General features: G+C 35.0%; 2 protein-coding genes across 3 annotated transcripts; both read left to right on the forward strand.

Annotated features, from left to right (window-relative positions):
* The first annotated feature begins 351 nt into the window (after positions 1–351).
* On the forward strand, positions 352–7,973 carry LOC135638193 (MLO-like protein 1). Its single transcript, XM_065151209.1, has 14 exons — positions 352–621; positions 698–755; positions 851–1,089; positions 2,227–2,343; positions 2,439–2,493; positions 2,630–2,727; positions 4,168–4,242; positions 4,423–4,511; positions 4,673–4,722; positions 5,481–5,521; positions 6,684–6,893; positions 7,110–7,177; positions 7,263–7,323; positions 7,397–7,973. Exons 1-14 carry the CDS (start codon positions 472–474, stop codon positions 7,634–7,636), a joined length of 1,551 nt encoding a protein of 516 aa, XP_065007281.1. The 5' UTR covers positions 352–471; the 3' UTR covers positions 7,637–7,973.
* Positions 7,974–8,867: 894 nt separating this feature from the next.
* Positions 8,868–18,321, forward strand: LOC135637711 (MLO-like protein 1). 2 transcript variants are annotated; one of them, XM_065150448.1, is made up of 14 exons: positions 8,868–9,165; positions 9,226–9,283; positions 9,382–9,617; positions 10,983–11,099; positions 11,173–11,227; positions 11,376–11,467; positions 13,845–13,919; positions 14,108–14,196; positions 14,351–14,400; positions 15,431–15,471; positions 17,275–17,484; positions 17,676–17,743; positions 17,828–17,888; positions 17,963–18,321. In XM_065150448.1, the coding sequence occupies exons 1-14, from the start codon at positions 9,010–9,012 to the stop codon at positions 18,173–18,175; spliced, it is 1,521 nt and encodes a 506-aa protein (XP_065006520.1). In that variant the 5' UTR covers positions 8,868–9,009; the 3' UTR covers positions 18,176–18,321. The 2 variants fall into 2 exon arrangements, with proteins under 2 accessions (XP_065006520.1, XP_065006521.1); XM_065150449.1 differs by lacking the exon at positions 13,845–13,919.

An 18,321-nucleotide genomic window follows, 5' to 3' on the forward strand; every position in this document is an offset into this window, starting at 1 on the left:
TCTAAGTATAACCCTAAGGATTAAAAGTTAAATTTCTTTATATATATATATATATTTGATACATGTCCATAATCTTTGTTAATTGATTATAATTTAAATTTTTAAATAAATACCCAAGGTTCTTAATATTTAAAAATATATATGATAAATATTTTTATTATAAAAATGTACAATAATATAATTATAAAATTCATAAATAAAAAAGGAAAAAAAGAAGAAGGTCATTTTACAACATGGGATCCAACGTCTCTCTCTCTCTCTCTCTCACACACACACACACACACACACGCGCGCGCATGTCTTACCGTGTGGAGAGTTTGCCTACCTATACCTTCTTTTCACACGCACAAACGCGTCTTACAGTGGAGCGTGTTTGCCTTCCCATACCCACTCTTCACTCGATATATCTGAAAGTTGCCTTTGATCTTCCCTTCTGCATTTGGTCTCAGCGGGAGAGAAATCTCTGCAAGGATGGGAATGGCGGAGGGAGGCGGTGACGCGTCGGCGGCTGCGAGCGAGATGAAGCTGGAGTTCACTCCCACATGGATCGTTGCCGCGGTCTGCTCCCTCATTGTCTTCATCTCCCTCGTCGTCGAGCGCCTCCTCCACCGCCTCGGAAAGGTCCCTCTTTTGCCTTCGTCGCATTCTTTCCCCTTCGGAAACGCCCTGCATTGCTAGGTTTTGCTGATCGTTTCAGGTTCTCAAGCGGAAGAACCAGAAGCCGCTCTTCGAAGCCCTCCAGAAGGTGAAAGAAGGTGCCCTTCGCCCCTATTCCCTTCTTGTCTCTCTAGATTTGTTCGGTTCATCGTATTCGATCATCAAGTAAGAATCTTGGCGGTTTTGTGCGCAGAGTTGATGCTTCTGGGGTTCATTTCGCTGCTGCTCACGGTGTTTCAAGGGGCGATCCAGAGGATCTGCATTCCTAAAGGATGGACCCTTCACATGCTCCCCTGCAAGAAGGAGGAGCCCGATGACGCACATGGTGCTGCCGCCGAAGCACATTTCCAGGCCGCTTTTTCTGCTGGCCTTTTTGGAGGTCGTCGACTTCTCTCTGAGAGTGGATCTGGCGCAGCACATTGCTTGATCAAGGTTTGTTCGAGGCAATTCCACGTTTGCTTCTGCAAAGTTTGTTAGTTTGTGGAGTTTTTAGGAAACCTAATGGATTGTTGTTCTTTGAGATCTTTCTGTGGCTGCCTGTAACATAACCACATAAGCCTTTGAATTCAGGTCTTACTATTTGGCAATAGATTGATTGATGTCGTTGATGCATTTTGTATCTCGACAAGTTAGTTCCAGAGACTCCTAATGCGGTCTGGTGCAAAATTGTTGGTTAGTGTCAATTGATAAATTTTGAATTTTTTGCATGATCAATGGCATTTTTCTTTATAATATTCAATTTTAGGAAAATAAAATGAAGAAATGGAAATATAGTTGAGACAGATATTGATAAAATTTTGGCAAGGAAAGAAAATGTATTTTGGCATCTTGGATATATATATCATCAGGAGGAAGCAGATATTGAAAAATACATTGCTAATAGTATGTTGATATTCAGCTAAATACTGTACAATTGTTAAGTCGCACTATATATATATATATGTGTGTGTGTGTGTGTGTGTTAATAAAGTAGTGTAGCTGAGATGTCATTGAACATATAAAGTTTGCTGTTGGATGTTAATAAAGTAGTGTAGCTGAGATGTCATTGAACATATAAAGTTTGCTGTTGGATGTTAATAAAGTAGTGTAGCTGAGATGTCATTGAACATACAAAGTTTGCTGTTGGTATGAATCCAGTATAACTTGTGATCGCATGCATCTAAAATCTGGATTTTATTGATTTATGATAAAATGGGTGCTTGCTTATTTTGTAGTTCTTTGTACATATCCAGAAAAGAGATGTATATGCACCAGAGCATTTCAGATTATAAGTATTGTGACAGTTAGTGGAAGACCAAGTCTCTCTTGGACCAATTATTTGGTGATTTTTTGCCTTCAGCGCCAAATAGTTGGGAACATCTGCTTAAATGTTGTTGTTTCTTTCAGATGCTCAAGTTGTAGATGACCTATCCTACCTTAACATGACTTTTCAGGATGGTAAACCATATGACATTTTGCATAACAATAACCTATTCCACCGTCAAATCGACTCTTTACTTATAAACTATGTCACACTTGCTACTTGCTTTTTTAATTCCTACTGATATGTTTTTTTTTCTTTTTGTACAGGGAAAAGTCCCACTGTTGTCACTTGAGGCTATACATCAATTGCATATCTTTATTTTTGTCCTTGCAATCACTCACGTTGCTTTCAGTGTCCTAACTATCCTTTTAGGAGGAGCAAAGGTACATGCCAATATCAATCTGCTTGTCAGTCGTTCTATGGATATTCTTAGTACCAATCTGTACTGTACCTGGTACCACACCTGTTTGTTTTTCAGATACATCAGTGGAAACACTGGGAAGACTCAATTCAGAAACAAATTACAGGAGATGGTATGGAATTAAATTATAGCTTTTAAATGGCTTACTTTATCATTATAGTCAGTGATCTGGAATATTTATCTAAAAGAAAATTTTACTTAATTCATTTAGTTAGCTTGACACTGTGCTAACATTAATAAACCATTAGGCACAGCTCCAAAACAGGTAACCCGTGTGCATCAGTTTGAATTTATCAGGGACCGCTTCAGAGGCATCGGTGCAATATCTGTTATCATAAGTTGGTTGGTAAGCAATACAGCCATGAGAATACTCATTAATGTTGATACTGAATCCAATGCACTTGTCATATAAGTTAACTATGGACTAATTTTAACATTTTGTCCCGGTCAAACAAGAAATTTTGATGAATACAGAACAGGAAGCTTCGATACTGATAAATGCATTGAACATGTATTTGGTTTGTAATCTTTGCTTCAAACGTTGTTAAAGTATCTAATAATATATGTCTTCAAGATACTGGATTCTGTTCACTACCAATGATATATTTTTTCATTCTAGAAATCTCGTGTACAATGTTGGCCATATCTGTAGAGAATCTAACTGTGTAGCTAACTGGCTAGCCATATGAGCTAGATTGCTCAATGCTAACCTTACCTGGGAGTTGAGGTTTTTTAAGAATTGTTCAGTATTGTGGACTCAGATAGAGTTAATTGTGATATTTTTTGTTTAATGAAGTTATCTCCTTTTGGGGAAATCATGCATGCCATATATAAAAATGCATCATTGACCAAGCTAACTCTGCCTAACCTTCAGCCTTATGCATCCAATTATATTCCCTTTTTTGATGAGCTAAATATCTGTCTCATAGAAATTTATGAGATAAAAGATACTTTTACCCATCTTTTGATAATACAGTAAACCACAAAAAGAAAAGAAAGAAGAAAAAAAGGAGGAACATTTAAGACTGTCAGGACACCTTTAATATTTAACTACTTGAATTTTCTTGTGTTCGTGTCTTGACTCTTTCCTCTGAGTTCCACGATAATATGGGGGAGTCAGGATCTTCTTTGAGCAGATACTGCTACTAATTTTTATTTAAAACTTTCTATATGAGATTTTTCTTAATGAATCTGTGCTTTTTTTTGGTGTCATTTGTTATAGTTATTATTCAACTCAATAATGGTACAAGCAATTACCATTAATTTGATAGGCAAGGTTCTGCTCCCTTCACCAGCAGTATTACTGACAAATTTGAGGTAATGATGCCATTTGCAACAATTTTTCCAGGGACCTGTAATTTAGGAGGGAAACCTTTCTTGCATCCATCATTCTTATCGATCTCCTCATACATCGAGTTGAGTTGATTCCGTCAAGGGGGGAACTAAAGTGACACAGAAGCTGTCATTTAACAGAGTTGTGATGATTCATTTTTTTTCTTGAATCGTCATATTATCTAGATAACCAAGATTTATTTTGTTTCACGTATTTAATTTATATTTCAGGTACAATTTTTTTTTGCAGTTATTATTAGTCTTTAAGGAAAGTTCTAGAAATTTACATTTTTACACCAAAGTTGCAGTGGCCAAATTTTGGTTCTCTACGTATTCATTGTATTTTTTGATATAAGCTTATTTTTTCTGTCGAATCTCTAGCATCTAACTAGAATTTTTTTCAGCTAAAGTTGTTCTTTTCGTCTTTGTTTAATGTAAGATCTGTTTTGTTCAGCATTCTTTTGTCAAACAGTTCTTCGGGTCTGTGACTAAATCAGATTATACGACAATGAGACTTGGTTTCATCATGGTAAGAGATTTTCAGGAAATCCAATATAAAATGCCTTTTTCTCTTTTTGTCTTCTTAAGAATCACATTGAAGTGTTTTGCTAACTGAAAATTTTCATGAAATAGTTAGTCTTATTTTGAGATCATCTGACTGCTTAATCCTAATTTTTTTTACTTAAGCTTGAAATCCTTCCAATTTTAGACTCATTGCAAAGGAAATCCAAAATTTGACTTCCACAAGTATATGATCCGTGCACTTGAAGCTGATTTCAAGAAAGTTGTTGGTATAAGGTAACTATATGCTTATGGATGCTGAATTCTGTAATTTGTTTGCTGATAAGAATTAAACCATTTTTCACAACAGTCTGGTGCTGGTTAAGAAAATAACATTTTGATAATTAATCATGCTTGTTTCTATGATCTTGGTCCTTAAATTTGATCTTTCATTCCAGTTGGTATCTTTGGGTGTTTGTCGTCATTTTTTTGTTGCTGAATGTCAACGGTAAGTTATGATCTAATACTTTTTTCGCAAGTCATTGATATTGAGTTGTTTCTTCATTTCTCCTGCTTTTTTAGGCTTCATAAATTGGAATTCCAAGATTGTACAAATTCATTAATTTTCTTTTACAGTTAGTAACATTAAGTCCTCTTTAGTCAGCTTAAGTTTATATGGTAGAGGCACTTGACACTGTTTTGCTTTCCTTGTGCCAAAAGGAAATAAATTTGTTTAGATATTCTGATATTTTCTCAACATGAAATTTTTTTGCTGAAAGAAACATGTGAAGATATAGGACAAATGAACATATGTAGATGTTTGAATCAGGTTAGCCATAAAAGACAAGAATCAATTTGTTCAGCTTCTCTATTCAAGAAATGGGCTATAGGACAAGACTCTACTTTGATATCGTCATTTTAGAGCATAATTGTTTGAGCTAACCAGTATTATTCTAAATATTTTGTGCCAGATACATCAAGCACTCTTGCTTCATTTTTCATGTGCCACATCTTAGACATATCTTATCTAGAGAGATAAACAATTAATGTTGCTTATAATTGGATGGAACAGCTTCATTGGAAGAAAAATATTTTATACTCAAAGAATTTATATGGTTCTCTGATGCCATTCTGAGAAACAGCATTTTCTGTTGAAAAGAAAACTTGTAGCACTTTGCCTTTTGCCTATTTATATATTAATTGTTTGCCTTCTCACTAATGCTTCTATAAAGTAATGATGAGAAGAATTTGTTTTTACTCGTGCAGGATGGCACACGTACTTTTGGATAGCATTTATTCCTCTCATTGTAAGTATTTCATTAAAAGTAGCTAAATAGATGTGGTATATATGACCTTTGTGCTTTTCTGGTTATTCTTAATAACAAGGTCTTAAGTTTTAGGTCTCTGCACTGTTATGAAACAGTTGATATGGTGCGGTATGCCTTAGTACATGGATTAAAAAATTGCTAAAACATTACATAATATGTCGGGTTAGTATATTTAAATATGACAGCATGGATGTTACCACTATATCTGAAACATTAATAATATCAGTCATGTTGATGGTACCGGGGAATGACTAAGACCATAAACAAGTGAGGTGCCTTCAGGATCATGTTCATATATGCTGGTGGTTCATGGCAAGACATTGACATTTTTGGTAAAGTTAACTTCTCAAACTTATATTAGTATTAAAAATAATAGGACCTGTAAATTTTTTATGAAGATCCCTAAAGAATTTAAGAATCCAATCTTGTAGCAGAGGTGACTATTCAGAATTTAGAAACACATTCGAAGTTGCCTATTACCTTTAGATAGCATGTATGAAGTTAATTCTTTAGCACAAGGAGATCAACAACACTTTCTTGGAAATATATTTGCAAATATTTTGTGCTTTCATGTTTGATCTATTTTTTGTTTCTTATATGCCCTGTGAGAGTATCTGATCTGAAATTTGGGTTTGGAGAAGCTTAGAGGTTTTCCTTGTAGCTTTATAATATAGACCTACCACATTTTGTGGTTCATGTGCTTCATTCCTGACAAGTTATTTGCCGATGCCAAAGGCATTTAAAGTTGTAAAAAGAATTGGAACACTTGGCATGACCAAACGGAAGAAAGTAATGCATTTTTTTCTTTTTTTTTTCTATGGCATTGTTGTGAAGTTGTAAATTCAAATGAAAACCAATATATTTCTATATTAATTACTAAGATTTCTTCATGTTGGTCTGTTTCCAAGTTTCTTGACCAAAATAATAATGAACATATCTACCAGTTTGTTTTACATTTTTACCGGTATTTGAGCCCATTAAGAAAGCAATGAGGCTGACATCATTCCTAGTGGTTCTATCTCAAATCAGTGGATACAAATCCAGTTCCCAATTTGTCAGAACCATATATATGACTGGGAGTAATTAGTTTTAGTTTTCTCCCCAACTATTATTGCAATCTTGACTTGTTTGGCTTCTGCAGCTTCTGCTTGCTCTTGGCACTAAATTGGAGCATGTCATTACTCAGCTGGCCCAAGAAGTTGCTGAAAAACATACTGCAATTGAAGGCGATTTGGTGGTTAAGCCATCGGATGATCACTTCTGGTTCCATCGGCCTCAAATTGTCCTTTACTTGATTCACTTTATCCTGTTTCAGAATGCTTTCGAGATTGCATTTTTTTTCTGGATCTTCGTAAGTAGCTTAGAACCATTCACTTTTCTTTAATGTAATTATTGCCTAAATCTACACAGTGGGTGGAATTAGGCAGTTCACTTTTACATATGGTTTTCCTTAGAGAAGGTTGTGGTTGTACATATTTTTCATATATGCCCCTCATGAGTTTGCTTACTTGTGACTAATAGTCCATGTTGCAGTAATTTGAACTGAAGGATTTCTCTTTTTATGCAGACCACATATGGCTACAATTCTTGCATCATGGATCATGTCTGTTTTATCATCCCAAGACTTGTGATTGGGTAATTAGCAGCTTGTCACCATTTTTATCTATGGACACTCAAGTTGGTTTTTTTGTTCTGAAGCCATTTTATTTGTGCTGTATAGAGTCACAATTCAGCTTCTCTGCAGTTACAGCACTCTACCACTCTATGCCATTGTCACCCAGGTAAAAAGTCACACAAGCAACCGTTATTTCAATCTGTTCAAGTGATGTTAATGGGCTTTTCTTTGTGATGAAGATGGGGAGTTACTTCAAGAAAGCCATATTTGATGAGCATGTCCAAGAAGGCCTTGTGGGTTGGGCTGAGAAGGTAAAGAAGCGAAAAGGTCTAAGGATCGGCAATGGGCTCCCAACAAGCCATGCACAGAACGAAACTACAACGAAGGTCGAGCTGCCGAAGATGTTTGTGCAGATGACACCTGCCATGGAGGAGGGAAGATCTGGCACTGGAGAAATTGCATCAAGACCAGCCACCTGATCCATTCTCTAGCTGGAAACTGTGTGGAATTACATGGCCTTAGATAATGCTGGTGGTGTTGTGTGGTAGTATTACTTGTATGAGAAGAAGTTAGAGATATGTTGAGTTGTATCTGCCAAGTTTGAGGAGAGTGTTCCTTTTGTGATTGATGGCAGTAAGATGGCTCAGGTTGTGCTTAAGTTTATGAAGGTAGGAAGGGAAAGTTTATGGGAGGGAAAGGAATTACATGTATGTGAGATCACCTGTACGAGGGAGTATCCCAGTTAGGTCTACACTACTTGTATGAATCTCATCCTTGTTTTATCTCTTACATGCATGCACTTTTGTTTAACATTACTTCCATGACTACAATTATCTTTTTCTTTTCTTTTTTTCTTCAAGTTTGACAATGTTATGTGTATCATTGTTTGACCTATTTCTCCTTGTATGACTTCCACTTGTTTCTCTCTCTCTCTCTCTCTCTCTCTCCTCAGTGTTACAAAAATATACAATAATAAGGCCATAATATCCCAATTATTTGGAGTCCATTTGAATTTTGATTTGTTCTATTTGTATTGATCTAAGCTAGTACAAAAGTTAAAAAAAAACACAGTTATTTTAAAGATAATCAATTTGAAAATGGAGTCTATTTGCTGATCTCTTTATAAATTAAGAAATATATATATATATATATATATATATATATATATATATTATTTTAGTGCTAGAGAATTATTAAATCCTTAAAATAACTATGGTAAAATATATAAGTTGTCTCTAATATTTTATAAAAATACATAAATTCCAAAATGTCAGTTTGTTATAATCAATGGCCTAAATTTATGTTAATTTATCTAACATATCCTGATGTCATGATAATAAAAGTTTAACCTATTAATTACAATATATCTAATTTTGGAGACTAAACTTTGGCAATATTTCAGGATATATATATATATATATATATATATATATATATATATATATATATTATAAGCAATTTATTTAATTAACTAACAAGACTATCTTGGGTTTTAATTCTCCCCCATCACAAACCGTCCATGCCCTCATTCTAACATTTCAACCGTTCATCTTTGCGTTGGCCCGGCACCAATGGACGGCGGAGATTCGAGGATAAGAGAGATGGACGATATGATGGAAGAATTCTGACCGTTCGATTCTCCTTCGCCATTGCCGCATGGCACGCTATAAATTGCATCGCGTCCTTCCAACTGCAACTCATCAACGCATCTCTCGCTTGTTGTGTTGCGTTCCGCCTCTTATTCTTCCTCCACTCCGCCTCCTCCTCGTCTTCCTTCCGATCTGTACAAGAGCAGTTGGTGGTCTCGACAGCCCTGCCCATCGAGCTACAGCAAATCCGAGGAACAAGAGGCATGGCGGAGCGAGGCGACGGCGGCGAGAGGGGAGGAATGGAAGAGGTGGATGACGCAAAGCTCGAGTTCACTCCCACATGGATTGTCGCTGGCGTTTGCTCCGTCATCATCTTCATTTCCCTCGTCGCCGAGCGCTACCTCCATTACCTCGGAAAGGTCCCTCCTTTTGCTCCCCTTCCCAAACTTTCTGCAGTTGCTAAATCTGCTATCTTTCAGGTTCTCAAGAGGAAGAATCAGAAGCCACTCTTCAATGCCCTACAGAAGGTGAAAGAAGGTGCCTTTCGACTTGATCCCTCACTCTTTTCTCTCTAGATTGGTCGATTTGGCGTTTTTCATTTAAGGCGGGGGAATCTTGTGGCGTCTCGGGAACAGAATTGATGCTCTTGGGGTTCATATCGCTGCTGCTCACGGTGTTCCAAGAGGGAATCCAAAACATCTGCATCCCCAAGAGGTGGACCCTTTACATGCTCCCCTGCAACCCTGAGAAAGCCCCCCGCCACCACCACCACCACCACCACCACCACCACCGTGTATATTCTGCTGAAATTCCTGGTGGTGGCGGTGAGAGAAGGCTGCTCGCTGAGGGCGTGGCTCATTGCATGAGCAAGGTGTGTTTGAGGCAATTCCCCAATGATTGCTAAAAATTTTGTCTTTGTTGAGTTTGTCTTTTCCAAAATGTTACGTAGAGAAAATTTTCTGCATGATCCAGATGCATTTTCTTATGTTTACATGAAAGTTTACTGAAGGCCAACTCAAATGAACAGTTTTCTGTGGAAAAATAACTGAAACTAATAGTTAAGATATCTCAAGACAAGACCATTTTGCCATTTTAGGAAAGAGAACATTGAAAGTTAGTATAAGGTATATGAAATGGGGAAAGATGTCTGATTTTTGTTGGCACTTAACAAGGGAATTCATGAAAACTTAGGACAGTATCAATCAAGAATGGAATGTGGATATATTATTTGTGGCAACATAGACAAGTTGAAAAAGACATGTAGTTGCACCGATGAACCACAGGTTAGAAGTCCTGAGAAAAGCAAATCAAGATAAAAAAATGATTTGGTTAAAAACAGTGATATATAGGGAAATAAACACAACTCCTAATAGGGTTCAAAACAGTACTTTGTTTATATGTTTCTCAGTGATCGTAGAAATCCATAATGCAAATCCCTACCTTATTTGATTAGTGTTTGGAATGATATGATTATTAAAGAGAGTTCTCCTACTAGTGATATATGAGTGATGACTCTATCTCTTTTTTTGTGGAAATTGTGTGACATGGGACTAGTGCCATGTATATAGAGATGTTTCTGCAACCAACCATACCTATTGAAGTGCGTGTATCAAGTTCACTTCAATAACAAGATTTATTATTTTATAGTATCTGATTCTTGTGTAATTCTGCTTGAAAGGAGGAATAGCCTAGATAGCTGGGAACAATGGCCTATTTCTTGAAGCTGCTGCTACAAGATGATTAGAACTTATGGAATACATGACCCTACTGTATATTATGATTTCTTTTTGGGAAAAAAATGCTAGAAAAATCCTGAGCAAATAAGTATACCATTTGAGGCAACATTATAATACAATTATTTGAATTCATAAATGTTCAAATGAAAGGTAGTACCTGCCTTCAATCTTAAGTGGATGGTATAGACCTGCTTCGAAGTTGTGCAGTTAGAGAAACTTGTTTGATAAATCTAATTCCATCGTTACTGTTTCCATGGACCTGGAAGCATATCTGACATAATCAAAGGGCATATTCAACTTTCTGGTTTTGAAGTGAGTAATAGTATTTTGAAAATTTTAACTTGTTAATCCTCTACTTTAATCTTTTGAGGACAGTTTTGGCCGATGGCAGACAGATTGCTTTCAAATTGGCTCTTGAATTTTAAGTGGAATTGGTATTTTTGTTTTGTTATAGCAGATTATTTTTCTAATTTTTCTTATCTCTTGTTCTTTTTGTACAGGGTGAAGTCCCATTGTTGTCTGTTGAGGCAATACATCAATTGCATATCTTCATATTTGTCCTTGCAGTCACTCATGTTCTTTTTAGTGCATTCATTGTGCTTTTGGGCGGAGCAAAGGTAAATAATCACATTGTTTTGCTTATTAAATAGACATGCTACCTAGTACTAAACCTTCTCTTTAATTAATCAGATAAGTCAGTGGAAGCACTGGGAGGATTCAATCCAGCAAGAAATTAGAGGAGTTGGTACGAATACAATTATGAAACTTAGTACCTGGGATGATTGTCTCAGACCAATTATTATCATTAATGGAGCTAAAGATCCATCATTTTTTCACTAAAATCCTTTTATTTATCCTAAATTATGCTGATGCAATCAATATACTATGTGCAGCCCCAACAAACAATGCGCATCTACATCAGTTTCAGTTTATCATGGAGCGTGTTAAGACCATTGAAAGAGATTCAGTAGATGTAACTTGGTTGGTAAGTGATTAACAGAATTAGAAATTTCACTGCATTAACACAAGTTTATACTAGCCTCAAGACTTGGTCAAACAAGAAATTTCCAGTGAATTTCAGAGGATGGGCTGTTGCATAGTAATAAAGGCAAGGTCTTACTTGGATTGAAAACCTAGCATGAATCTGATTCTGTAAGCTGAAAATAAAACTCATTATTGATTGAACTTACTGAAACTGCAGCGTTATGTGTGTCACTATTTTTTCCTGATTTCATTTTAGCAATAATTTCTACGTAGAAACTGAAGTAAACAACCACCAGTTTTATTTAAATCAGAGTTGCATAAAAATGGAAATGAACAAAAGCTGTGTTTGGGAACATATTTACATTTTTAATATGCATTTAGAGAAGGGAGCTTGAGCAAATGTACAATTGTGGAATGTCTTAAGTGTTTGGTAAATAATAGATGAAAACTGCATTTTAAATATATTGACATAAGTGTTATTTGGTAAAATTATATTTTAAAAGTAAATTGAATATTATATGATAAATTTACCCTTCTAATATTTTAAATATTTATTCAAAAATAAATATATTTTTTGTTTTAATTAATAGGTATATATATATATATATATATATATATATGTAATCAAAGAAAATATTTTGTATGGCCCAGATATATAATAAATAAAAATATAATCATATAAATGAATGCAAAATAATCTTTTGAAATAAATAAATAAAATTTTACTTTATAAAAGATATAAATCATATTGACAATATTGTAATTTTAGATAATATTATAGCGTACTTTAGGAATTTAAAAAATTATATTAACATCCTACAAATGCTGAAATGCCAATGCTACATTAAGGTAACATAAGTATATGAGCATTTGCAACATCCAGACCAAATGTGATTTGAAAGCATTTACCAAACACAAATTCACAATTGAAATACGCATTAAAGGGAAATATGCATTGAGCCCTCAATGTACATTTCAAATGTGTTCACAAATGCATCCATAAAAAAAAACACTCAGCTGTTATGATTTGGTTATTGCATGTGCATGAAATTTTTAGATACTTTCACCTTATTTCATTGTGTGCATTGGGAAGTTGGATTTCCAATGCTTTGTTTGGAGCACCTATTCATACTTTCATTTAAATTGTCTGAACCATGAGTTGGTAATAGGGGTTCGTAACACTCATCAAGTGTCAACTTTGAAGGTTAGTAATACTGGTATTCAACTCCATTGGACAAACAAGTACTCATCTAATAATCTAGGTTGTGCTTCTGCTGCAATATCCTCTCAGAGCAATTATGACTGGCATGCTTAAGAAAAATGTTGACTTTTATTTAGAAAACAATGAAATACTTTGAGATATCTCTCTCTATCCATCTCTCTTTCTTCTACATTATATCATCATTATCAATATGAATCCTCGTGTATACAACTGGTTGGACACTTGGAGTTGGCTTAACTGTCTTACATTTCTCTTCCTTTTAAGTTATTTGAAAATATATGTTGTAAATAGCAACTTAAATTAATAGTCAGAATAAGCTACAAGACAATTTCCTGCTATTTTAAAATAATATGGTACCTGTGGCAATAAAACTTGGTTTTTTCTTGAATGGTTGCAAAATCTACGGAAACAACTATGACAAAAACAATATGCGTCAAAGTCTGGAAATTGCAATATCTTAAGAGGTTTGGTATATATCCACAATACATTACTGTTTGTGGTTATTAATCAATTTTCTGGGGGAAATTATGTTTTCAAATGGAATCATATATTTAGATCAAGGTACTCATTTTCTAAATCTTAGTTTCAAGCTCTCAGTGTTCCCTGCATTCTTAATTATGCACAAGGATGCTCTATCGTGTACCGGACCGATACTAGTCATAGGCCAGGTATGTATCGGTTGGTATCGGTGCAGTGATACATGGTACACCTGTATGTATTAATGTTTTGAAGACGAAGAATGAGAAGGAGAAGAGGAACATGCAGTGGAGAAGAGGAGGAAGGATGAAGAGGAAGGAAAAAACTTAGTTTAAGTTTTGTTTTTTTATTTTTTTATTGGACTGGATTGGACTGTCCAACACAGGGGCGGTCCACATACTGGTCCACTCTCGGACCTGTGCATACTGCCCATTTTGAACTGGTCCAGGCGAAATGAAGAACTTCGATTATGCATACATATGGGCTTTTGTTTTCTTTTAAAAATTCTGGCAGACAACAAAAATATTGTTCAACTGAATATGTACATGTCAAGGAATATCATTTTAGTATTTGTATTTGTTTAAGCATCTTTGTTGACTCTTTCTAAAATCTACTGTCAATTAACATGATAAGATACCTAAGAACCTACACTAACTGGTACTTCTTTTGCTTTCTTCAGCATTCGTTTTTCAAACAATTCTTTTTGTCTGTGACAAAATCAGACTACGTCACTTTAAGACTTATCTTCATCATGGTAAGCAATGTTCTCGAGATCAAAACAATTTTTTTGCTTGTTTTTTACCTTTTTTCCCTGAAATTTAGTTTTCTTCCTTGATTCTATAATTATTTTGCATATCAAAACTTTTCATGGAAAGTCAATAGTCAAATCTGATTTTGGATTCATATGTTTTGTTACCTAAGATTTAAATACTTCTACTGTAGACTCATTGCAAGGGACACCCAAAATTTGACTTCCACAAGTATATGATCCGAGCATTTGAATCTGATTTCAAGAAAGTTGTTGGTATAAGGTAATGACACTCTTAGAAAATCTATATGTGCTTAAGTCTTTAAATGGAGTCACTAATCAGATTTAACAACTTAAATTTATCGTATTACACAATGATACAGTATGACATTTATTGTTAGTCACCCTAGTCCTCACATTTTACCGTCTTTCTTCAGTTGGCATCTTTGGGCTTATGTGATCATTTTCTTGTTGCTGAATATCAATGGTAAGCTGTTATCTCAAATCTTTCACAGGCCATCGATATCATATATTTTCATGTTTTCAATTTATTTGTTAAACCAAGAAATTGGAGTTATATATAGTGTGAATTTTTGTAAAAGTTCTGTATTTCCACATGGTAAATTCATTTTTCTTTAATCAATTGATATAGGATACTAGAATCAGTAGAATAATTTTTATGCCAAAGGAAAAAGCTTGTTTGGATATATCTGCTGCTTTTCCAACATAGTTGCAGTATTCCATTTCTATATTCTGAATAAAAAAAAAAGAGTATTTGTTGGACAAATGGACATCTGTAGATGTTTAAATTTAGTTATCGACCTTACAAAATAAGACAAACTGGTTTGGTTCATTTTAACCATTTCAAATTTTTTGTCATAGATATCAGGCATTTATGTTTCCTTTTTCATGTTTCAGCTCTGTTGCTAATTGTAGCTAAAGAAATAAATGTTTATATATACCGTACAATTGGATAAATCAGTTTCATTGGAACCACAACGCCTTGTCCATGATGGCTTTTCAAATAAATTCAGAGTAGTCATTTGTTTGCTTATCAAGTGTAATCAGAAAAGAATATTATCAAATAGGAAGCCTACTAAAAGGCATTTGTTATTAATGTGTCATGTTTAAATGGGCTATCTTTGTGCATGAGGTAGTGATCAACATATACAGCTTTGCCTCATAAGCGAATGTTGTTTATGGAACTTGAACCAATGACACTTAGGAAGCAGAGAAGAAACATTACTGTGGTTCTGTGGTTCACCCTATTTTGTGTACTAAGTTTCATATAATTATGAAAGATTTGCAAAATGAGGTAACCATGTACACTTTGTTACTTGTCTATGGAAGTCTAAAAACTCTAAATTACTCTCCCCCAATGGTGACATCTTTTCCTATTAGAGACACGACTTCTAGCACTTTGACTATTGCCCCTTTATTGCTCATTCAAATTATTTTATCTTTCAGATGGGTGCTTCTGCATGGTAGTGTCTTTAATACTATTTCTTCCTCTGCAGGTTGGCACACGTACTTCTGGATAGCATTCGTTCCTCTGATTGTAAGTATCCCTATGTAATCAGCTAAGAGATGCCGTATAAACAGTGAGCAGTAGTCTTACTCTGAAGGTACACGGTCCTTTGGCTACTAGAAATCTGTCATCTGTGGGGAAACTGTTCTCTAGCAGCAGAAGTGATGTCCATGTTGATAAAACTTATCATGCTTAGTTTGTTATTGACAAATGTTAAAGAATTGTGATTTTTCATGAATAAACTATAAAGAAGCTCACTGCCCCATGTTGCAGCAGAAAGAGATTCTCAGGCTAAAATTTCATTTGGATGCCTAAGTGGAATTAATTATAAACTTAAGCTATGGAGGCAATCCCTAGAAACTAAAGGTTTTAGATTAAGTAGGACTAAAACTGAACATAGGAGATGCAATTTTAGTAATTCTAGAAATAAACGAGATAATATAGTTAATTTGAATGGATAAGAAATTCCTTTAAGGCTTTAGATATCTTGGATCAATTATTCAACAAGATAGAGAAATCAATGAAGATATTATTCATAAAGTAAAATCAGGATTGTTAAAATGATGAGGGCATCATGAGTTTTGTGTGATCATCAGATACCTTTGAGATTAATAGAAAAATTTTATAAGATAATTGTTAGACCAACAATGCTTTATGGATCTGATTATTGGACAGTTAAGAAACAATATATACAAAAAGTTTGTATTGTCCGAGATGAGAATGTTGATATGAATATATGTTGTTACCATGAAAGATGAGAAAAGAAATACTTTTATTCATGAACAACTAGGTATCATCTTGATAAAGGATAAAATGAGATAAAATCATTTAAGATGGTATGGACATATGCTTAAGAGACGTCCGGATGTGATAGTCAAAAGATATGAAATGATTAATGTTAATGGTATGGGAAGAGATAGAGAAAGGTCTAAAAAGACTTTAATAGAAACTATAGATAAAGATTAGGTACTCTAAACTTAAACTAACATATGATTTTTATAGATCTCAATGGTATCATAAGCTCCATGTAGTTGACTCTAAATAGTTGGAAGTTACGGTTTTATTGTTATTGTTATAACCTGTGTGAAATTTTGTTCTTAGTACAATTACACAAATGATTCTCTAAATATCAGTTATATTTGAAAATTGTATGTGGTCTTTAGGTTTGACCTATTTTCCACTGCTTATATGGTTCTTCTGAGGAAAGCATATGAAATGTCTAATCTGACCATTGGTTTAGGAGAAACTTTAGGTATTTGTCCTGAGACTGCCACATCTAGGGTTCCTGTCATGGTTGAATTAACTTATTCTTTTTTATACTGTAGGCACAAATGTAGGGGAAAATACTAATTGGCATGATCAAACAATAAGCACATGTGTCAGTTTTCAAATTTTTGCATGAGCTTGATGTGGACTCGAAATCCAAACCCAAAGACTGTAAGATATACTTCTGTACATTATCCATAAAGCTCAGAGATTGTCAAGTGCTTGGTCAGTTCCAAGTTCCATAGCAAAGATAAAGATTTGCTATCTTCCTTTTTCTTTCACTCTAGACTTTGTAATAAATTAGTGAAGCTGACACTTCTCTTATTGAGGCTATACCATGATGTATGAAGCCTTAAACCAGCTCATAAATAAAATATACTCATCATTTATACATCATGGTGGCACCATATCTGTGTGACCTGGGTCTTGGTTGTCATTGTGTTCTCAAATGTCATAAAGGGCATAATCAGTGCACGAGATTCCTGCCAATGTTGGGTCTTGGTTGTCATTGTGTTCTTAAATGTCATGAAGCAATGAATTGATCTTGCCTTATTTTCGTTCTTGCAGCTTCTTCTTTCTGTTGGAACTAAATTGGAGCATGTCATTACTGAGATAGCTCATAACGTTGCTGAAAAGTATTTTGCAATTGGAGGAGATTTGATCGTTATGCCATCAGATGATTACTTCTGGTTTCACCGACCCAGGATTCTCCTTTTCTTGATCCATTTGATCTTGTTCCAGAATGCCTTTGACATCGCATTTATCTTCTGGCTATTTGTAAGCTGCTTAGAAAATTAAATTTCGTATTTAGATTTCTGCTCTCTACACCTCAACTTAAGCACTCTACTTTTGACTATATTCTTATCTACGGTTCGCTCGATCATGGATGATTCTCCTTAGGATTTAGCTCATTCCTTTGCAGTAACTAAAACCCAATTAAGTTTCTAATAGATTGATATTTTATGCAGACTCCATATGGTCTCGATTCCTGCATCACCGATCACTTTGGTTTTGCTGTCCCGAGGCTCGTGATTGGGTAGCCATCATCTTCTCCTTATATTTTGTTTTGAATACCCAATTCAGTTTTTGTTCTTAAGCCACATGGTTCTGTGCCCTGTAGAATCATTGTTCAGCTTCTCTGCAGCTACAGCACACTACCGCTCTATGCCATTGTCACCCAGGTAACAATGATCCTTGAGCAGTTGTTCTTAGAAAATTCTTTTGTTGCTGGCACTAACTTCTCCTTTTGATTAAGATGGGGACTCACTTCAAGAAAACTGTATTCGATGACAACGTGAGAGGGGGCCTTGTGGACTGGGCTCAGAAGGCAAAGAAGCGGTTAAGTCTCAAGGAGGACAATGAGCTTGGAGGTTCAAGCAATGGCCGAAATGAATCTCCGAAGACAATGGAGATGACAAAGCTCATTATGCAGTCAGAATTGATGATGGAACAAGGAAAAAAGACATGAACAATGGAGAGCAGATACATCTAATCGAACCACCTCGTCAACTTCAATTTACTAGCTAGAGATTGTGTTGCCAACATGGAAGTGTCCCCGAGATCAGATGTCAGATCGTTTCCCAATCCTCTAGCTTTCTCTCAGAGATTATATAT

The sequence above is a fragment of the Musa acuminata genome, chromosome BXJ3-5 (assembly GCF_036884655.1).
Source record: "Musa acuminata AAA Group cultivar baxijiao chromosome BXJ3-5, Cavendish_Baxijiao_AAA, whole genome shotgun sequence".
Classification (NCBI taxonomy): domain Eukaryota; kingdom Viridiplantae; phylum Streptophyta; class Magnoliopsida; order Zingiberales; family Musaceae; genus Musa; species Musa acuminata.

Coding starts and splice junctions, on each gene's coding strand:
- LOC135638193 (XM_065151209.1), top strand. CDS start 472: ATGGGAATGGCGGAGGGAGGCGGTGACGCGTCGGCGGCTGCGAGCGAG. Junction 622..697: donor TCCTCCACCGCCTCGGAAAG/GTCCCTCTTTTG, acceptor TGATCGTTTCAG/GTTCTCAAGCGGAAGAACCA. Junction 7,178..7,262: donor ATCCCAAGACTTGTGATTGG/GTAATTAGCAGC, acceptor TGTGCTGTATAG/AGTCACAATTCAGCTTCTCT.
- LOC135637711 (XM_065150448.1), top strand. CDS start 9,010: ATGGCGGAGCGAGGCGACGGCGGCGAGAGGGGAGGAATGGAAGAGGTG. Junction 9,618..10,982: donor TGGCTCATTGCATGAGCAAG/GTGTGTTTGAGG, acceptor CTTTTTGTACAG/GGTGAAGTCCCATTGTTGTC. Junction 14,401..15,430: donor CTTGTTGCTGAATATCAATG/GTAAGCTGTTAT, acceptor CTTCCTCTGCAG/GTTGGCACACGTACTTCTGG.